Raw genomic sequence first — 21880 nt, forward strand, 5'->3', positions numbered from 1 at the left:
AGCCAGAGGTTGAGACTAGGATAAATACTGTTTCAACATCAGATCTCTAACTGGAGGTCAGCTATTACCAACAGTGCTATGGAATTCAAAGAGGCTTGAATGGAGGGTGAAAGGAAAAAATGTGCCAAGAAGAAGGCGCGTAAAGCTAAACCTGACCAGGACTGCCTTCCACCCGGAAATCTATGTCCTCACTGTGGAAGAACATGTAGATCAAGCATAGGTCTCCACAGTCACCTACAGACCCACCGCCAAGACCCTACACTTAGAAGGCCATCATACTTGGACAACAAGGGATCTCCTAAGTAAGCAAGTAAGTAATATCAGATCACAATAACCCCTGTACTATTAGAAATAGATGAGGTCTAGCCCATGCTGTCAAAACCAGCACGGGCTAGACCTCATCTGGTGGTTGTTAGAGTGGTCCAGCATTTCAGTGTTGTCAAATAATCAAGGAATCAAGGAACATTAAAAGCACTGCAGACTAATTCAACCAGAGAAGTCAGCCATAGCAGAGCACTTGATGAACCAACCTGGACACAGCATACTATCTGAGAACAGAGAAATGCTGGACCACTCTAACAACCACCAAGTCAGACTACACAGAGAAGCCATTGAAATCCACAAGCATGTGGACAATTTCAACAGAAAGGATGAAGCTATGCAAATTAACAAAATATGGCTACCAATATTTTTTTTTAAAAAAACTCTAAAATCAGGACACTAAATAAAGAACAACACCATGAAAACAGGGGAATTCCAGACAAGAAACAATGAGGGCCAGCTAACACCTCCCAACAAAGGATTCCCCCCAGGCAGGAAGCAGCCATGCTTTGAAGCTGCAAGACTATTCAACGCTAATCAAGCTGGCCAATTGCAACATTCACACTTGCCTCCAACAGAGAAGAGTTCCTTCTCCCACCCTGGACATTATTCCACAGATATATAAACCCACTTGCCTAGTTCCAACAGATCTCACAACCTCTGAAGATGCCTGCCATAGATGTGGGTGAAATGTCAGGAGAAAATGTTTCTGGAACATAGCCATACAGCCTGGTAAACTCAAAGCAACCTATAATTAAATAATCAGAGCGCTACTACTCACGATTGATATGGTCCATGTAATAAACACCAATATGTTGATCGTAAACCGTCTCCCATCCTAAAGGCAGTTCATCGCCAACACAGTCAGCAAAAGTTAATGGCTTCGTAATCCTAGAAATAGAATAAAAAAAATTAAAACAGGATCAGAAGTGCAACATTCAACTAAATGGCTACTACTGTTGTCTACAAATTAATGGGTTATGAGTAGTTCAGGGGGGAAAATGAGATTTGCCTGCTGTTTGAACATCAAAGCCACTACTAAATGGATAGATAATACTGTATAATGTACAGAGATGTATATTGGAAGACACCTTGCAGAACAAGAGAGACAAGGGCTTCTTTGTACATTCTAGGCTTAACAGCAAAATTATCATGGCATGTAGTCCTTCCAGTTTTTTCTAAACACAAGGACTGTGCTGCGATTTACTACTTTTACAAGTTGCGCCAAGTACCTTAAAAAAAGAAGGAGGAGGAGGAGGAGGCTACAATGGTTTGAGTATTTTGAGTATTTAGTGATATAAAAGAAACAAAATTATTTACTTATCTACCATGAGAGAGTCTAATGGTTATAACAGTCATCATAAAAATAACCTGATTTCACACCATCAAATACTACAACAATCATCACCTCCAGCTCTTAGTGATTTATTTAGGGTGCAGGGATACAAGATAAAGGTGATCAACATAGCATACATCTTTTTCACAGCACACATCTTTTTATAGTTCCTGTTTTAATTGCACATTTACTCCAGAAGTGTAAACTAGATAGAATTATTTTCCAGAGATTTATTTTTATGATGAAAATAGTGATACATCTTGTGACTGAATGATTTCATTTGACTCCTATATGCAATCACAGGTTTGGTCAGGAGAAGCACTTCACATTAAAATGCATTAAAAACTTCTCTATATATACTACTGGTGAATATCTATTATCGCTGATGGGAAAATTCCAATTTTTATATTAGAAATTATCGTTTTCCTACTTCAAGAAGATGCGTGTCCAAAATATCTTCTCCTCTACCACATCTAGATCATGCTGTTAACCTATCGCGCACCAGGATCATACACTTCTCTGTTGTTGTATTAGTTGCACTGACTGCCAATATGCTTTGAAGTATAATTCAATGTATTGGTTATTAAATTAAATCTCTGAATATCTTGGGCTCAATCTCACTGAAAGATTGTTTCCATTTTAAACTGCTAATCCTTCAGAACCATCTGATGTACCATCAATTTTTCATATCTCTATATCTTCTGAGAAACACTTGGTGAGTAACTCTAAATTGTGTGTTTCTTCTTGACACCATGAATTTCATTGGCAAGGAATAGAGAACTGGTTTGCCCATTCCTTCGTCTGAAAAATAGCCTATGCATTTGTTGGTAGTCTTGCATCCAAGTATTAACTAGAGCTGGCCCTACTTAGCTTCCAAAATCAGACAGGATCTGATGCCTGATCTTCTCTTACTGAGCATGTGCTCCCCTATGTCTGAAGAGGTTGTTTTTGTTTGACACTTTGAAGATTACTCTTTTTATACATACAAAGTTGTTTCTCCTGCATTTCATTTACTTCTATCCCTGTCCCTCTTAATAATGTTTGAATTATTCTATTATTTTTTAGAATGGAATGATCATGTTTCGTGAACTGTGTCTTTTGTATTCAAAAAGCCTCCCAAAAAGGAGGCACTGAATTTGTATTGAAATGAAGTAGCAACCTTGTAAAATAACATTGAGATAACTGTATCTGTAATGTAACAGCTTGAGAAACCCGAAGAGCAAATTGTTTCCTGAACCTACTTTAAATTCTAGTTTCACTTTGAGAAGGGTTGAATTAAAAGGCTGCAAAATGACATATGTCTGTAGAGTTCATCAGATTATCTCTTGATAATGAAAGTAAGGCAACAGTTCTTGACATGTCTTTAGCATAAAATTCTATTGAAAATAAAGAATAAGATAATACTTCTATCTTCAAGAAACAACCTTAGTGAAGTTGCATCAGTACAGAGTATAATAGTGAGAATTCATTAGAAGCTAATGGAAGTAAAAATACAGGCTGAGCATCCCTTATCTGAAATTTCAAAATACAGTAGAGTCTCGCTTATCCAACATAAACAGGCCAGCAGAATGTTGGATAAGCGAAAATGTTGGATAATAAGGAGGGATTACGGAAAAGCCTATTAAATGTCAAATTACATTATGATTTTACAAATTAAGCACCAAAACATGTTTTACAACAAATTGACAGAAAAATTAGTTCAATACACCATAACGTTATACAGTAATTACTGTATTTACAAATTTAGCACCAAAACATGGCAATATATTGAAAACATTGACTACAAAAACATTGACTACTAAAAGGCAGATTGTGTTGGATAATACAGAACATTGGATAAGTGAAGGTTGGATAAGTGAGACTCTACTGTACTCTGAAATTCAAAACTGTCCACATGGGTGGCTGAGATAGTAACACCACTTTATGCACAATATTATTAAAATATGGTGCATACAATTACCTTCAGGCTATGTGTATATGAAATAGAAATGTGGTGGTGGTGGCTCCTCGGCTGTAGAACTCCCTCCCTAGTGACATCTGGCAGGCTCCATCCCTTTTGGGGTTTAGAAAGAAGTTGAAGACCTGGCTATGTGCACAAGCGTTTAATGAATGAACTCAGCGTTGACATGGATTGGATTAAGGCTCTTGCACAAGGTCTGATGGAAGACTGGCATATATATCCGGCATTGCACTGTGTTAAATCTTTTATATATTGTATTTTAATATGTTATTTAACTATTGTAACTGTTTTATTATTTTATTGTATTATGATATACTGGTAGTGATCCTGCCAGTTGTGTAAGCAGCCCTGAGTCCCCTCGGGGAAAAGGGAAGGGTAGAAATATCGGAAATAAATAAATAAATACATAAATAGAAATGGATTTTTTGTTTCAACTTGGTTCTAATATCCAAGATATCTCATTGTGTACATATACATAAATAAAGTTATTCCAAAATTCGAAAAATAACAATAATCTGAAATCCAAAACACTTCTTGTCCTAAGCATTTTGAATATGGGATACTCAGCCCATACAAGCACTGTAAGCAGAGAATTACACCTTTGGTTCAAATATATGTTTGGTTTATGAGCTAATGCCCAACCTAACAACCAGGATGCATTTTTATATAACTTGTGGGTTGCATGAATAGAAATAACCAAAATGTTTGGCTTCTGTACAAAAGTTTCTATGCTATTTACATTTTTATGTTATTTAAAAAACTTTCTTATGACAGGAAAGGAAGGGAACAGTCCGAAGTAAAATTCCAATATTGAAAGTATGGCCACTTTCTTCTCCTTTGTAACTACAGCCTGTACAGGCAGTTCCCGACTTACAAGCATCTGACTTACAAATGACACCTAGTTAAGAATGGGGGTGAAACAACAAGGAGTGAGAGAAATCTACCCCTTGAAAGAGAAATTAACTCCTGAAACTGTTATCATGGGGGAAAGGAGTCCCCACAACAAGCCAATTTTTTCAAAATCCAATTATCACAGGGACAGAAGTTTCTGAACAGGGGAATAGAGAGCAAAACAAACACCACAGCTAAAAGATATGTATCTTTGGTTTGAGTTACACTTTAAAAATATACCTGTTCTGACTTACATACAAATCCAACTTAAGAACAAACATACATAACTTATTTTGTTTGTAACTTGGGGATTGCCTGTATTCCAGTCATAATGCAATCCTCCAGAACAGGACTTGAGGGGTACAATGAGGAGCAAATCTCTTCCACCAGCAATAAGTGCATATGCAGTTTCTGTCCATCAGTAGATAAGCAGGTAAGAAAATATACTATTACACTGGGGAGGGAAAAACAGATTATTTTTCTCTGGAATTGACTTTGGGCTTCTGAGTTAAACAGGCATTACAGATACACTTTTGAGCATATCTTTATAATTGTTCTTTTATACCCTGGTGTTTATAACATGTTACATCACTTTTCACCACTGGCAAGAAGTCCTATAATATTATGGCTCTGTCCAAGTGCATTTTTATTATCGAGAAAAAAGTCGTATCACTCATGATGATTTCCTTATGTTATTCTTCCAAAATCTATCTAATTATATAGTACTAGCTGTGCCCAGCCACGCGTTGCTGTGGCAAAATGATGGTGGTATTGGTTAAAAGCTGTTGTGGAATTTTTATTTGACGTTATTTGTATTTTTCTAATTAATTTTATTGTAACTTATGTTTTTTATTTATTATATTTTATTATTTTGTTGTATTATTTTTTAGTTATTTTGTTATAGTATTTTATTGTATTATTTTTTTAGTGTTTTTAATTATTTTATTGTATTATTTGTATTTATTTTATTTTTTATTCTTTTATTAACACTGGGCTGAGTGGGTTGCTAGGAGACCAAGTGGGCGGAGCTTAGCCTTCTAAGTGGCAACAATTGGATAAAAATAATTATTGCTCTCCTTCTAAGTAGGACTTTCTTTTTTTTCTTTTTGTTGTATCAACCTAGAGGCATGGATGATGGGTTGTGTTGTCAAATTTCGAGGTTGGGGGGCCTGTAGTTTTGTTGTTTTGTGGGTCGCCGTGATGCCATCACTCATTTCTATATATAGATATAATGCCAATATATGAAGAACTACACAACCCATCTACTAATTTGGTGCCAAGCAGATTTGCTTGACTACAACATTCATCTTCCCCCCAGATTGGGAATGGCACAATAATTTCTTTACTAGCACAATTATTTCACCATAACTGTTGCAGAAAATATTTTTAATAAAGAGTAAAATTAAAAATTCTATATTTATGTCCAATATATAACTTCCACACACAGAGAATCTCCTATTCAACCACTTAATACCCAATTACCCATTCCACTCTCCCAAAAAAACTAAGTATCATTGTTAAAAATAGACATTTCCATTTCCTCTTATTATTTCCCTTGTAGTTCCCAAGCTCTAGAAGTGTTTACTCAGTATATCAACTTCCTATGTTTGTATTTTTAAAGGGCCAGTACAAAAAAATCCCACTTCAATGCTGACTACCATTGAAATGTTTCTCTTTGGAACTGAGCCCATTATTGGTATTTTCCTCTGATCGTCTGATTTAATCTGTATAACATATCCCAAACAGAAGTCGTTATCTGAGAGCACTCTAAACCTAGTCATAGAATCATAGAATCATAGAATAGTAGAGTTGGAAGAGACCACATGGGCCATCTAGTCCAACCCCCTGCTAAGAAGCAGGAAATCGCATTCAAAGCACCCCCGACAGATGGCCATCCAGCCTCTGCTTAAAAGCCTCCAAGGAAGGAGCCTCCACCACGGCCCCGGGGAGAGAGTTCCACTGTCGAACAGCTCTCACAGTGAGGAAGTTCTTCCTGATGTTCAGGTGGAATCTCCTTTCCTGTAGTTTGAAGCCATTGTTCCGTGTCCTAGTCTGCAGGGCAGCAGAAAACAAGCTTGCTCCCTCTTCCCTATGACTTCCCTTCACATATTTGTACATGGCTATCATGTCTCCTCTCAGCCTTCTCTTCTGCAGGCTAAACATGCCCAGCTCTTTAAGCCGCTCCTCATAGGGCTTGTTCTCCAGACCCTTAATCATTTTAGTCGCCCTCCTCTGGACGCTTTCCAGCTTGTCAACATCTCCCTTCAACTGTGGTGCCCAAAATTGGACACAGTATTCCAGGTGTGGTCTGACCAAGGCAGAATAGAGGGGGAGCATAACTTCCCTGGATCTAGACGCTATTCCCCTATTGATGCAGGCCAGAATCCCATTGGCTTTTTTAGCAGCCGCATCACATTGTTGGCTCATGTTTAACTTGTTGTCCACAAGGACTCCAAGGTCTTTTTCGCACACACTGCTGTCAAGCCAGGCGTCCCCCATTCTGTATCTTTGATTTCCATTTTTTCTGCCGAAGTGAAGTATCTTGCATTTGTCCCTGCTGAACTTCATTTTGTTAGTTTTGGCCCATCTCTCTAGTCTGTCAAGATCGTTTTGAATTCTGCTCCTGTCTTCTGGAGTGTTAGCTATCCCTCCCAGTTTTGTGTCGTCTGCAAACTTGATGATCGTGCCTTCTAACCCTTCGTCTAAGTCGTTAATAAAGATGTTGAACAGAACCGGGCCCAGGACGGAGCCCTGCGGCACTCCACTTGTCACTTCTTTCCATGATGAAGACGACGCATTGGTGAGCACCCTTTGGGTTCGTTCGCTTAGCCAATTACAGATCCACCTAACCGTAGTTTTGTCTAGCCCACATTTTACTAGTTTGTTTGCCAGAAGGTCGTGGGGGACTTTGTCGAAGGCCTTACTGAAATCCAGGTACGCTACATCCACAGCATTCCCTGTATCGACCCAACTCGTAACTCCATCGAAAAAAGAGATCAGATTAGTCTGGCATGATTTGTTTTTGGTAAATCCGTGTTGACTATTAGCAATGACCGCATTTGTTTCTAAGTGTTTGCAGACCACTTCCTTAATGATCTTTTCCAGAATTTTGCCTGGTATTGATGTGAGGCAATGTAGTCTCCTACATAAAACTCCTTCCAATAAATTCTATGTAAAATGGACTTTCCTATATTTGTTATACTGACCTTTTTAGAAACCTCTCATGTTATCCTGGAAGTTCAAGTTTTACAACTTGAGACCAGTGTTATAGATTTAAGCAATACAATTGCACTGTAGTCCAATCTCTTTAATTGTTTTTTCATTTTTGCACTAGAGTACATGCTTGACAATGACTGTGAGAGTTCTTCATGCTCAACATCCACCCATTCTCTTTATGTCCTTCCTTTTTCTGGAATTTACTGTGTTAATCATATCAGGTTAGTACACAGGGCTGACATCACTTGGACACCCCACGGCCAATGGAGGCTAACTAGTCTATAAAACTCCTTTTTTTTAACAGACAGTCATATTTTCTAATCTCACATTGTACTAAAACAGAGCTTTCCAACTGTGTGAAACAGCATGATGGTGTGTCCGCTGCAATGTGTTTGTCAAGCGAATGTAACAAGAAACCTCTCATTTTATGTGAAATAAGCAATAAATCATACATTTTTTAAATGTAAAGGAAAGGTTTTCATGAGATATGTTGTTATTTTACCAAACGTTAACTTCATCAAGTAATCTCACTACTAGCTCTAAATATATGAGCTAGCCTGTGAATAAGGATGCAATCAAGGCTGCATGAAGAAAATGTGCTTGCTATTTGGGACTCATAGACACTGGCAACGAAGGTCCGCATAGTCAAAGCAATGGTATTCCCCATAGTAACCTATGGATGCAAGAGCTGGACCATAAGGAAGGCTGAGCGAAGGAAGATAGACGCTTTTGAACTCTGGTGCTGGAGGAAAATCCTGAGAGTGCCTTGGACCGCAAGAAGATCCAACCAGTCCATCCTCCAGGAAATAATGCCTGGCTGCTCACTGGAGGGAAGGATATTAGAGGCAAAGCTGAAGTATTTTGGCCACATCATGAGGAGACAGGAAAGCTTGGAAAAGATCACGATGCTGGGGAAAATGGAAGGAAAAAGGAAGAGAGGCCGACCAAGGGCAAGATGGATGGATGGTATCCTTGAAGTGACTGGGGGCGGTGACGGCCAACAGGGAGCTCTGGCGTGGACTGGTCCATGAGGTCACGAAGAGTTGGAGACGACTAAACGACTGAGCAGCAGCAATTTAAATATGTGCTCATATCTCTTATAGGGGGTTGGTTTAACTTCCAGCTTGGAATAAAAACTGAATTACTGTGCTGTAAAATTAAACAAGTCTAAAAAGTGTGCCATCAATATAATATGCTTGGAAAGCTCTACACTAAAGAATGAAAGGAAGACTTTCTGTGTCACCACACTCCTGACTAACAGCCACATCTAATTTATTTGGGTATATAGGAACTTCTATATACCCAATAAGTCACATCAAAAACACGTCTCATTGCAATTAGATGCTGGATATATTACAGAATAGACTTATGAATTATTCATCAAGCACATGTGTATGCATACAAAAATATAAAATAGAATGTTTTTATCTAGATCTCCCAACTGACAAGAATATCCACTACAATATAGTTATATTCCCTGGTTATGTCTGTATTGAAGTTAGTACTTATACAATATGTGTTCATGCTAAAACATTACAATCTTCTAATCAATGAATGAACAAGGGCATAGACAGCAAATGATAAAAAACAGTCAATGATGAATATTTATCTTCTCAGTCTTAAGAGTCTGAAAGCACACAGAATTCAACTATGTCAGTCTTCAATAAAGCTCAAAGTTTCATGAATATAATTTTAAAATACATGTATATATGTCTACATATATCCAAGATCTTTTTAATACAATAATATACTGTACTATCTTCAAGCCAGAAAGGAGCAACAACTGGACATCCCCACACAGTTTTGAATCTCAAGTATTGTTAGATATTGAGGCTAGAAAAAAATGATTTACTTGCATAAGATTATCTGATATTTTAAGTGCCATGGCATAAGGTATACATGAAATTTACTGATTTGGCCAGGTCAACTGATATAAATCATATCCGCTCATTTCTTTTATTTAAAGACATACCTCCCCAAATTTTAAAATCAGAAAAATTCCATACAATTGATTTTACGTGAATAGATAAAAATGAAATGAGTATGGTATTACTGATAAAAGATGCTAGATGGCGACAGAAAATAATCAAGTTACTTTTCCTTTTTCTCCAAGTGAACAAAACCTAAAGTCTTCCAACCAACCAGAAATTCCAAATAGGTCGATTCCAAGAACACCCATGCATTTGGAGTCTTTCAGATTTTGAAATTCCAGGTAATAGATGCTCAAACTGTACTAAGCTAGAAGGGAAAAATTTCTGTCACAACAGTACGTTAATCAGGAGTGCAGAGATGGTGTGTCAAACCATCAACTCAGCATTCTTTGTTCTTCTACTGCTGGACTCCTTCATAAATAGCAAATACATATTAATTGGTAACAAAAATATTAAATTAGTAAAATGGTAGCACAAGCAATTCCATCACCATCATGTGAATCATCGGACTAATTAGACTGATAAAACATAAAATTTCTCAACAAGAAAACTTTCCTATACCAGTAAATGCAATGGGTCCTACTGAGATATGGTTCCAGGACCACACAGTGGATACACAATTCAATGGTTGCTCAAGTCTCATCATATGCAATGGCATAGTAAAATGGTGGTCACTCAAACGAGTACTGGAGAGAGCCTGTGAAATTATGGGAAGCTACAACAGTGTAGGCTGTACATCAGCATAGTGCTGCCACATGGCAAAATCAAAGTTGGCTTTTTCGAATTCTCCCTCTTTCTGAATATATTATTGTCTTTACTGAGCCATGATTAGTTGAATCTTTGGACACAGAGGGCTGACTGTATGGAATAAACTACGTATCTGATATTTTTTTTTTATTTTGAATTCAGAATCGTTACACTCCTAACGACTTTAACTTCCTACTGAAATTGGTTCCAACTCTGATCCAACTCCTCAGCCCTGGATTTGATATGCCAATAAATACTTGGCATTTTCCCCAAAAATGTCATGTCCTGCCCCTCCCCTAATGTACCCCTCACACACACACACTACCTTCAAAGTGTGTGGGAATTTTTAATCTCAACACATCATTTTTAAATACAGTAGTCTCACTTATCCAACATAAAAGGGCCAGCAGAATGTTGGATAAGTGAATATGTTGGATAATAAGGAGAGATTAAGAAAAAGCCTATTAAACATCAAATTACAGTAGTTTATGATTTTACAAATTAAGCACCAAAACATCATGTTATACAACAAATTTGACAGAAAAAATAGTTCATTACACATTAATGCTATGTAGTAATTACTGTATTTACGAATTTAGCACCAAAATATCATGATATATTGAAAACATTGACTACAAAAATGCATTGGATAATCCAGAACGTTGGCTAAGTGAGTGTTGGATAAGTGAGACTCTACTGTACGTAATTTGTTTGTACAATTGCATCTCTCCCCCTCATAATGGCTATGATGCAAATAAGATTCCTAAACAATCTGTGTCCAGGTGTCAATCACCTCCAAATAACTTGACTTTAAAAGCTATTTTAAGATTGTCAGGACCTACCAAGATAAAAGCAGGCTACTGCAAGTGACTCACACTTGAACATCAAAACATTTGCTGATTTTCAGGAGATGTAAATTTATTAGACATGTTCTTCGTCAAACCAGTTTTAATTATACCTTTCTGCAAGTTGAATTAATACAGAAGATATATAAACTGTTTACATATAATCACTGAAAGTGTTTCAATACTAAATGGTTTTTGCTCTGGTTTCTCAAAGCTAGGCACAAGCCCCACAGGTTACAGCAATGTACAAAACTAATTGTTTTCTTGTACGTTGCAATTCTTAACATTTTTTTTAACTTTCCTTTCAGCTGTACAGTTTGTCCCTTGTGCGACTTGTTTTTTTACAACTAAAAAATGCCTGTACAAATTCCATGAATTCAAACCCTGCTTGAAGGAGGGTTAAATTTGTCCCATGAGAGCTTTTAGACCTGCCTTTCTCAAACTTTTTTACCCTGGTGGAATTCTTGAAATAATTTTTAGGTTTCTGAGAATCCCTGCACAAAAGTTATATGCACAGATTAGCATTAATTTCTTTTCAATCTGATTCTCTCGGGGAAAACCTAGCAACATCTTGCAGAACCAATGTTGGCTGAAACCTGTTTAGACTAACATTGCTATACTTTCTAATGAATCTGGAAAGTCAGCAATCTGATGTGTGACATTCAGAGACTTTCCCCACTCCATTATTTCCCTTATTTGAGGGTGGGGAGAGGGAGGGATGGGCTCTTAACAGCAGAAGTTCTTTGGAGAAATGCACTTCAAAGAGGAAGCAAAATCAGGGACATGTTGCCAAAATTTATTTATGTATATCCCACCTTTCTCCCAAATGGGACTCAAAGTGATTTATTAGTTCCGAAGTGGTCCATACAGGATACTAGAAGCTGAAGAAATTCTACCACCCATCCATTCTAATTACTATACGTGGTATAGGTTTAATATTCTAAACATTCTGCTGGAATTTTAACAGGCGAGAACAGAAGGCATTGTGTAATTTTTGTAGAGAGCAACATTTCAAATGACAAACCTGGAACTTTCAGTCACACAGGAAATATAAGAGAGTGAATGCATAATTGCATACATTGACTTCAAATAATTAGAATCAGCTGAAGAAAATAGCAAGATGTCAGAAAGTATATTTATACTAAGTTGTATTTATTTACATAGAAGACATGGCATAATATGTAGTGATACTCTTGCTCCATAGAAGGAATCCATCCTATGGCAAGTACCCTAAAACAGGGCCCAATTCTCTGTCAAATGCTAGCAATAGCACTCCTACACTTTCAAGTATGCTTATCTAAAGGAGACGAATACTATCAAAGAGCACATATCAAATAATTGCTGAGAAAGTAAAATATATCTCCCCATCTGAATTACATTTCAAATAGAAATGTGAAGAGATTTGCAGATATACAGTGGGGGGGGGGGGGGTATTTAATCAGATACCAATTGTACAAGTTCTCCCACTTAAAAAGATGAGAGAGGCCTGTAATTGACATCATAGGCAGACCTCAGCTATGAGAGACAACATGAGAAAACACATCCAGAAAATCACATTGTCTGATTTTTCACAAATTTATTTGAAAATTATGGTGGAAAATAAGTATTTCGTCACCAACAAAGAAGCAAGACTTCTGAGTCTCACAGACCTGTAACTTCTCCTTGAAGAGGCTCCTCTGTCCTCTACTCACTACCTGTAGTAATGGCATGTATTTGAACTTGTTATCAGTCAAAAAGAGACCTTTCCATGACCTCAAGCAGTCACACTCCAAACTCCACTATGATGAAGACCAAAGAACTGTCCAAAATTGTCCAAAACAAAATGGTAGCCCTGCACCAGACTGGGAAGACTGAATCTGCAATAGGCAAGCAGTTTGGTGTGAAGAAATCAATGGTGGGAGCAATAATTAGAAAATGGAAGAGATACAAGACCACCGAAAATCTCCCTTGATCTGGGGCTCCACACAAGATATCACCCCGTGGGGTCAAAATGATCACAAGAACAGTGAGCAAAAATCCCAGAACCACACGTGGGAACCTAGTAAATGACTTGCAGATAACTCGGACCAACGTCACAAAGGCTACCATCAGTAACACACTACGCCGCCAGGGACTCAGATCCTGCAGTGCCAAACGTGTTCCCCTGCTTAAGCCAGTACATGTCCAGGGCCGACTGAAGTTTGCTAGAGAGCATTTGGGTGATCCAGAAGAGTATTGGGAGAATGTCAAATGGTCAGATGAAGCCAAAGTAGAACTGTTTGGCAGAAACACAACTTGTCATGTTTGGAGGAGAAAGAATGCAGAGTTGCATCCAAAGAACACTATACCTACTGTGAAGCATGGGGGTGGCAACATCATGCCTTGGGGCTGTTTCTCTGCAAAGGGACCAGGGTGACTGATCCGTATGCATGAAAGAATGAATGGGGCCATGTATCGTGAGAATTGGAGTGCAAACCTCCTTCCATCAGCGAGGGCACTGAAGATGAAACGTGGCTAGGTCTTTCAGCATAACAACGATCCCAAGCACACTGCCAGGGGCAACAAAGGAGTGGCTTCGTACGAAGCATTTCAAGGTCCTGGAGTGGTCTAGCCAGTCTCCAGATCTCAACCATATAGAAAACCTTTGGAGGGAGTTGAAAGTCTGTGTTGCTCAGCGGCAGCCCCAAAACATCACTGCTCTCAAGAACATCTGCATGGGGGAATGGGCCAACATATCAGGAACAGTGTGTGCCAACCTTGTGAGTACTTACAGAAAATGTCTGACTTCTGTCATTGCCAATAAAGAATATATAACGAAGTATTGAGATGAACATTTGTTATTGACCAAATACTTATTTTCTACCATAATTTGCAAATAAATTCATGAAAAATCAGACAATGTGATTTTCTGGATGTGTTTTCTCATGTTGTCTCTCATAGTTGAGGTCTACCTATATGTCAATTACAGGCCTCTCTCATCTTTTTAAGTGTACACTTTTTAAGTGTACTTGTACAGTTGGTATCTGACTAAATACTTTTTCCCCCACTGTATACTCAAATACAGGTAGTCCCTGAGTTAGAAACATCCAACGTACAAATGACACATGACAATAACATGATGCAGCTAGCATCTATAGACAGAAGTTACACCTCCTTTTCATGTTAACTGATTTTACCATATTAAATTCTCATTCATGGATTTTCACTGTGTTCATTCAATTCTGTGCATTGTATATCCATTTATACAATGCCTGGGCTGTGGCGCAGGCTGGTGAGTAGTCTGACTAACAAATCACTCTGACCAAGAGGTCATGAGTTCGAGGCCAGCTCGGAGCTGTGTTTGTCTCTGTCTTTGTTCTATGTTAAGGCATTGAATGTTTGCTTTATATGTGTAATGTGATCCGCCCTGAGTCCCCTTCGGGGTGAGAAGGGCGGAATATAAACACTGTAAATAAATAAATAAATGCGGGTAAGACCACAGGAAGTGAGAGAAATCTGCCCCTTGTTATCATGGGGGAAAGAGGTCTCAACTGAAGCTTTATCACCAATCCTTGTTTCCACAACAAGCCAAATTTTTCAAAATCCAATTCACAATTCACAGGAATAGAAAGTGAGGTGAAATTTTCTGAACAGGGGCACATATAGCAAAACAAACACCACAGGGATGTTAACCTTTTCTTATACTATCCAAAGCTAATACATATACATATTTCACAGGAGTTATACTTTTAAAATGTACCTGTTCCTGATATAATAACAATAATAATAATAATAATTTTATTTATATCCCGCCCCATTTCCCCAAGGGGACTCGGGGCGGCTTACATGGGGCCAAGCCCAACACATACAATAAACTGCAGCAATATAAAATACACAGTATAAAATACCACAATATAAAATACATAACAATCACAGTAAAAACAACAACTTCAACAGGATAAAAAGCATAGCAATTAAAAGAGCCGATATCATGGTACTTCAGTTCATGATCCTGAAGGAGAGGAAAAAATTATAATTATGTAATGGATTTGAAAAACCAATCAGGTTTGCGACGAGGGTGGAAACGAGAGGAGGGCTCCCCGGTGGGTAGCAGAGTCCGTGAAGGCTTGTAGTAGAAGATGCGATCACAAAGATAGACTGGACCTAAGCCATTTACTTTAGAACAAACCTACAGAACCTATCTTGGGGGACTGCCTGCATTTGCATTTCAACATTATAGTATTTTCATCTTTCATATGCAATTTTTGGTAAAAGAAACTATAGCTGTTTCTAAATCCTTTCAATTTTATTAGTCACATTACAGAATTTTTAAGATCTTATAAGTTTTAACAAAATTATAAAAAGTCAGAACTTGCCATAACTGGTTTATTATCTCTATGATTTTCACCAAGCATGATCTCTTGCTCATTGTCTTTTAAACTAATCATAACACTATTTCATGCCTCCAAGCTAACACACACACACACACACAAACTAAAAAAAATCCCCTGGACGTAACTCTTTTTAAAAAACCCTCTAAGTAGACTTATTTAAGTGAGCATTTTCTGGGTGGACCAAAATTAGATGCCAGGCTGTAAATGTCATAACAGCTGAATATTTTAACTGGCAACACCCTTGTACCAACATGTTTTTAAATGTCCTATCAACTAAGAAATCCAGATTTAGAACATTTGGTTTCCACATTAAAAATCATGATGCTATATTTTATAAAATCATTCAGCTGTATCTCAAATTCGGAAGCATTTGCAGCCAGAAAGGGTATGAACTATTAAGACAGCATTTCGTTGTATGATCCTATAGGTCAGCTTATTTTATCAGCTACCCTAACATTTTGAAAACACAGATTTATAAATTTTGCCACCAAAATAGAAATCGAACATGAAGACTGCTGAATGAAAAAGTGGACTTTGGAAGACATTTTCAAATAGTTTCTGGGTTAGTCAAAATGTTTTTGTTTACTTACACAAGGATTACCAAACCTTGGTTTTTCATTTCGACATGTGCATATTGTTAGTTCTGAATAAAATTTCTGAAACATGTAGAACTTAGCTTCCTTTTGTGGTACAGATAGTCCCCAAGTTACAAACATCTGACTTATAAATGACCAATAGTGATAAACGAGGGTGAGAGAACAGGAAGAGAAAGAAATCCACTCTTCGGAAAGGAAATTGATTCCTGAAAGAATTATCATGGTGAAAAGCTGTCTCAACTGAAACTTTATCACCAATCCTTGTTTCCACAACAAGTTGATTTTTTCAAAATTCAATTATCACAGGGACAGAAAGTGAGGTGAAGTCTTCTGAACAGGGGCACTGGAAGTAAAACAAACACCACAGGGGTGTTACCCCTTTCCTATGCTATGGCTGGAGTAACACTTAAAAAGTGTACCTGTTCCGACTTACAACCAAATTCAACTTAAGACCAAACCTACAGGGCCAATCTTGTTCGTAACTTGGAGAATGCCTGTATAGGAATCTATCCTTATTTTTTCAATTTTCTACTTCTGATACTAAAGTTTCTGTTGAAGGTGTAAAGGAACATGTATACTTTGTTAACTGAGGTTTTGTGTGTGAAGTTGCCTGTTGACCTATTGTGACCCCATGAATTTCACATGGTGTTCTCAAGAAAGGAATATTCATATCGGATTTTGCCAGATCCTTCCTCTGAAATATATTCTACAACACCTGGTATTCTTTAGCAATCTCCCATCCAAGGTGAACCTTGTTCAGCTTCCAAAATTGGACAGCATCTGATGCCTTTAGGCCAGGTGTTCCAGAGACTGTATTCCAATTAGGCTTGTGCATTTTGGCTGAACCTCAAGCCATTTCTGCTATCTGGATTTTGGGGGCCCCATGGGGATCTGTTTTCGCATGCCTCCTGAAAACAGACAAGCCCCCAAATGGATGTTTTCGGTCCACAGCCGAAAAATGCAGCTAGATCCAGCATATTGGCAGCAATGGGGGGGGGGGTTATGGGCTCCCCTTACCATCATTTTTAAGGCTATTGGGATGAAAACAGTCACACTTGGAGGACACATCTACCACTGCTGGCCCACCAAGTTTCATACCGTTTGGATCATCTCCTCATTATTATTAGGAATTTCTTTTCTTTTTAGAAACAAAATCTCCTTTAAAAATTCCTTAAAAGGTATCCTCTGCTGGCCCTGCCTTGTAATTTCTCTAGGAGCAGCAGCAGGGCACCATTTCTTCGTGCCAAATGTCAAAGATGCACTTCCACATCACACAAGACAACAACTTCTTCCAAAGCTTTTGCATTTCTTGTTCTCACAGCATAATGGAAGAGGCCAGCAGCCCACCATCCGCAAGCAAGCAAGCAAGCAAGCAGCATGTTCCCTTATGATCTGTATGATTCACTGGAAAAGCAACATTTTCAAAATGTACTGTGGGAAATCTAGCCATGTTTGGGGGAAAAACTGAGCATATTATTATTAAATTAAATAAAGAAGGCAGACAGCACAGAGAGAAATATAATAAAACAACAAAGAAAACTTGTGATGAGATTGCAAACGAAAGAAATTATTAGGTATTGGTGGTACGTTTACGTAGGTAGGTAGTTTTTCTGAGAATGAAGCTTTGCTGTTTGCTGGAATTCCTGCAATTATTAATAACAATAATCTTTTTAAAGTACTACTTTCTGAAAGAGAGGAGGGATGAGAGATAAGAAGCTAAAGGCTTTAGTGGAGGCTAAAGGGTGAGTCAAAGTCCAAAGCCACCCTAAAAGAAAAGCACACCCACCCACAAGTCCCCAAACACTGCGTACCCACCTACCCACCTGTACTTTCCAACTCTCAGTCCCACTATATAAAGAATCAAGAAAATCAAAGAAAATCAGAAAGATTCAATGCTAGGGAGGCCAAGCAAAGCCAAAAGCTAAAGTTGAGAGAGAGCAGCAAGGCAATCAGACTGAAGCACCTTTATCTAAAGCAGTGGTTCTCAACCTGTGGGTCCCCTGATGTTTTGGCCTTCAACTCCCAAAAATCCTCACAGCTGGTAAACTGTAGACCAAAACACCTGGGGACCACAAGTTGAGAGCCATTGCTCTAGAGGCAGGATGCAACTGAGCAATGGAAACACTCACCCCATTAAATAGACACAGCTTGCGTAAGACATGTCACAGCTTTCTTCTATTCTGATTAGCCCAACAGCCAGGGCTCACAGGGAAACCCCATGCAAGCACGCAGCAGCCTCTCCGTATGTCGCATGATCCCGAATAGAGCAGAAGGAACCGTGGCCGGCAGCCACATGGTCCGGCTCAGTTGAAAAAACCATGGCCCTTGCCATTACAGGTGTCTGAAGAAGTAAAAAAGCTGAAAGCAAATGGCCAAAATGAATCCATTCACAAGACTAATTCAAATGTAATAATATATTAATGGTTGCCTTCCATTCATAACTTTAGAGTTTAAGGTTTCCATCCATAGTTTTACATGTGATCCTGGAATTTTCTGGATGTTTTGTTTGCTATGATAAGCAATAAAACAGTACAAAAATACCAAAAGTTTTTGAGACTCTATTTATCTTTGTGTCCATGCTTTTTTTCTTTGACACATAAATGATATTAGAGTTCAAAGTTTTAATCCACTTGACCGAAACACACACTCTTGCCAAGCAATAGTGTGGGGAAATGTCAGAGTCTTAGAAGTCCAATGAAGCTTGACAGCAAGGCTGGAAATAAACTTGATTCTTGACTAGGTCCGTGGCTGGAAACAAGACAAAACGTGAAGCGTGGAACAGGGTCCGTGGTTAAACTGCAAGGCAAGGCAAGGCAAGGCTCGAAAACTTGATCCGGGAAGCAAGGAACTGGGGTTACGAAGTCCACACACGATCTCTCTCCTGAAGCTGATCAATTGACTCTGCAAAGAATCTCTCGCGCCAAACACCTATATTGGGTCTCATTTTCCCGCCAACAAGTCTCTTTCCCTAGAGAACAAGAAGCGAAACCCAACTCTGTCCAGATGCAAGACTCCTTAGAATTTCCCAAGGGAAGCAGACCTAATCAGTCTGTTGTTTGGCAGCAATCCGCAAACTCCTCCGTTGGGCCTCTCTAACTCCCCTGTCTCTAGAATAAGATTCCTTCCTGGGAAACGGAGGGGAGTTCTGCCCAAGGCCTGTTTTACTGAATTCTTGAGGGCAAACATCAACATCCGGCAGGTGAAGAGACTCCAGCTCTTGTTGAACCGGCGGAAACCCCATGTTTTCGTCTTCATCTGCCACAATAGCACTAGGAACAGGACTACAAGGCCCATGAGGCATCACAGTTTGAAACACCTCTTCCAAGCAGGAGGTTGGCATGATGTAAAATAGGGAATATAGTGAATGTACTCGTGATATATTGAGCAAAAAGGTTCTGAAGCAGCAAAAAAGTAGCGCACAAGAGACCTTCAAGGATCCAAAATGGGAGGAAACCAGCAATTGAGAAGTTCAGGCTCACATTACTGTTAACACTGCTCAATAAATCTTATTTATGGATAATCTGAATTGCAACCAACATGTCATAATCTCCTACAGATTGTCAAAAGAGGATTTTCCCCCACCAGTATCACACTTCAAATGGAAAAGAGGAACAAAATTTAAAAAATACATAAGGGTGACCTAGACAATTTGTCTCCACTTATTTGAGCAAAATGTTACTTCAGCTGATGCTGCACAAGCCTACAATAGTGCCTTCATAAATATATAGGTGAAAATCAAAATGCCTCTGACAACCAAAATACTATTTAATTACTTCTGCAAAAGTACCTTCTCAAGTATGCATGGGTTTTCCATGACTGAAATCACTGAAGAATAAATATTTTGATTTAGGAAGACCAGCTGTATGTGTATAACGATGTGGTACATGGGAAATATTCTGCTATTCCTCCTGAAGTTAATAGCACAAACATACCTTTCATTCCACAACTCATAAATGCTGCCTTGAAGTTTTTTGCGTATCGCTTTAATAGAAGAAAGTACAAGTCTGTCCTGCTTGCTAAGGCCAGGGTGTTGGGGAGGGCAACAACACTGAAACAATAAAAACTGGGTGCCTTGTAACAGAAATACTGGTTCAAATCCACAGAGAAAATGCTCACATTGACCCATTCAAATGTATTCAGACATTAGGCAATGTCTTGAAAATTTTATCATCATCATAGGGAAAAACTGGATTTTACTGTAAATACAATAATGCAAAAAAAGTATAACATAATATATTCTGAACCACATACAGTAGAGTCTCACTTATCCAAGCTAAACGGGCCGGCAGAAGCTTGGATAAGCGAATATCTTGGATAATAAGGAGGGATTAAGGAAAAGCCTATTAAACATCAAATTAGGTTATGATTTTACAAATTAAGCACCAAAACATCATGTTATACAACAAATTTGACAGAAAAGGTAGTTCGATACGCAGTAATGTTATGTTGTAATTATTGTATTTACGAATTTAGCACCAAAATATCACGATATATTGAAAACATTGACTGCAAAAATGGCTTGGATTATCCAGAAGCTTGGACAAGTGAGGCTTGGATAAGTGAGACTCTACTGTAATTTATATTCTGCAAGAGTGGGTGTATGATTTTGGTTTGTTGTAAATAGCTGAAAATACTGGCATCATAGATAACGAGAGAGAGAGAGAGAGACAGAAACAGAGAGAGATATGAGATGAGATGTTTAACACTTATTTTTATTGACTTTCATATCCTTACCAAAACAGACAGGGCATATATTTTTGAAGCCCAAGAATGCATTTTAATGTACCCTTCAGCATATTTAAAAGAAAATATATAACCTACAAATCCCCAAACCTGCCTTTACAGAAAAGTATATGTGTTTCTATGCGCAGGGAACACTTTCCATTAGACAATGTAGACACATCATAATTTATTCTCAAATGTAAATGCGTATTCTTATAGTTTGTAATGTCCCATTTTTATATTCATTTTGACCCTAAGGAGCCCCGGTGGCAAAGTGCGTTAAAGCACTGAGCTGGAGACCGAAAGGTCCCAGGTTCAAACCACGGGAGCGGCGGGAGCGGCCGCTGTTAGCTCCAGCTCCTGCCAACCTAGCAGTTCGAAAACATGTCAATGTGAGTAGATCAATAGGTACCGCTCCGGCAGGAAGGTAACGGCGCTCCATGCAGTCATGCTGGTCACATGACCTTGGAGATGTCTATGGACAACGCCGGCTCTTTGGCTTAGAAATGGAGATGAGCACCAACCCCTAGAGTCGGTCACGACTGGACTTAACGTCAGGGGAAAACCTTTACCTTTACCTTTGATCCTCCATTTATAAATCATCTAAAAATGTATATGTAGAACATGCCGGGGAGAAAAAACTATTTAAATTACTTGGGTATTTTCCTATTGGCATTTCGATGTTTTGCAGTGCTTACCCATATGCCCAAATTACTTACAGGAAATATTTGATGAACAATATACCCATGATTTTAAGAAAAATAAATCACCAAATCCTGAAACATGTCATTTAAACAGCTTAACATATAAGGACGACAGAAGCAATACTAAATAATATTATGTCTCTATGTCAGCACCAGACAACTAGAACTTCAACAATTTCTGTCTGAACCTCCAAATGCAGGAGGGAGGGTAACCTCATATGCTGTGTTTCCACCTACCAGGCAGGGTCCCTAGAAAATA

At 38.4% G+C, this 21880-nt stretch overlaps 1 protein-coding gene across 3 annotated transcripts in view; it reads right to left on the reverse strand.

The window, feature by feature from the left end:
- Positions 1–21880, reverse strand: part of wwc3 (WWC family member 3) — an 84613-nt gene that overhangs the window by 50736 nt on the left and 11997 nt on the right. For all 3 annotated transcript variants that reach the window (XM_062977253.1, XM_062977252.1, XM_008107201.2), the window contains exon 2: positions 1103–1212. In XM_062977253.1, coding sequence (XP_062833323.1) covers positions 1103–1212 — 110 coding nt within the window. The remainder of the gene's footprint in view (positions 1–1102; positions 1213–21880) is intronic.

This window comes from Anolis carolinensis, chromosome 3 (assembly GCF_035594765.1).
Source record: "Anolis carolinensis isolate JA03-04 chromosome 3, rAnoCar3.1.pri, whole genome shotgun sequence".
Taxonomy (NCBI): Eukaryota; Metazoa; Chordata; class Lepidosauria; order Squamata; family Dactyloidae; genus Anolis; species Anolis carolinensis.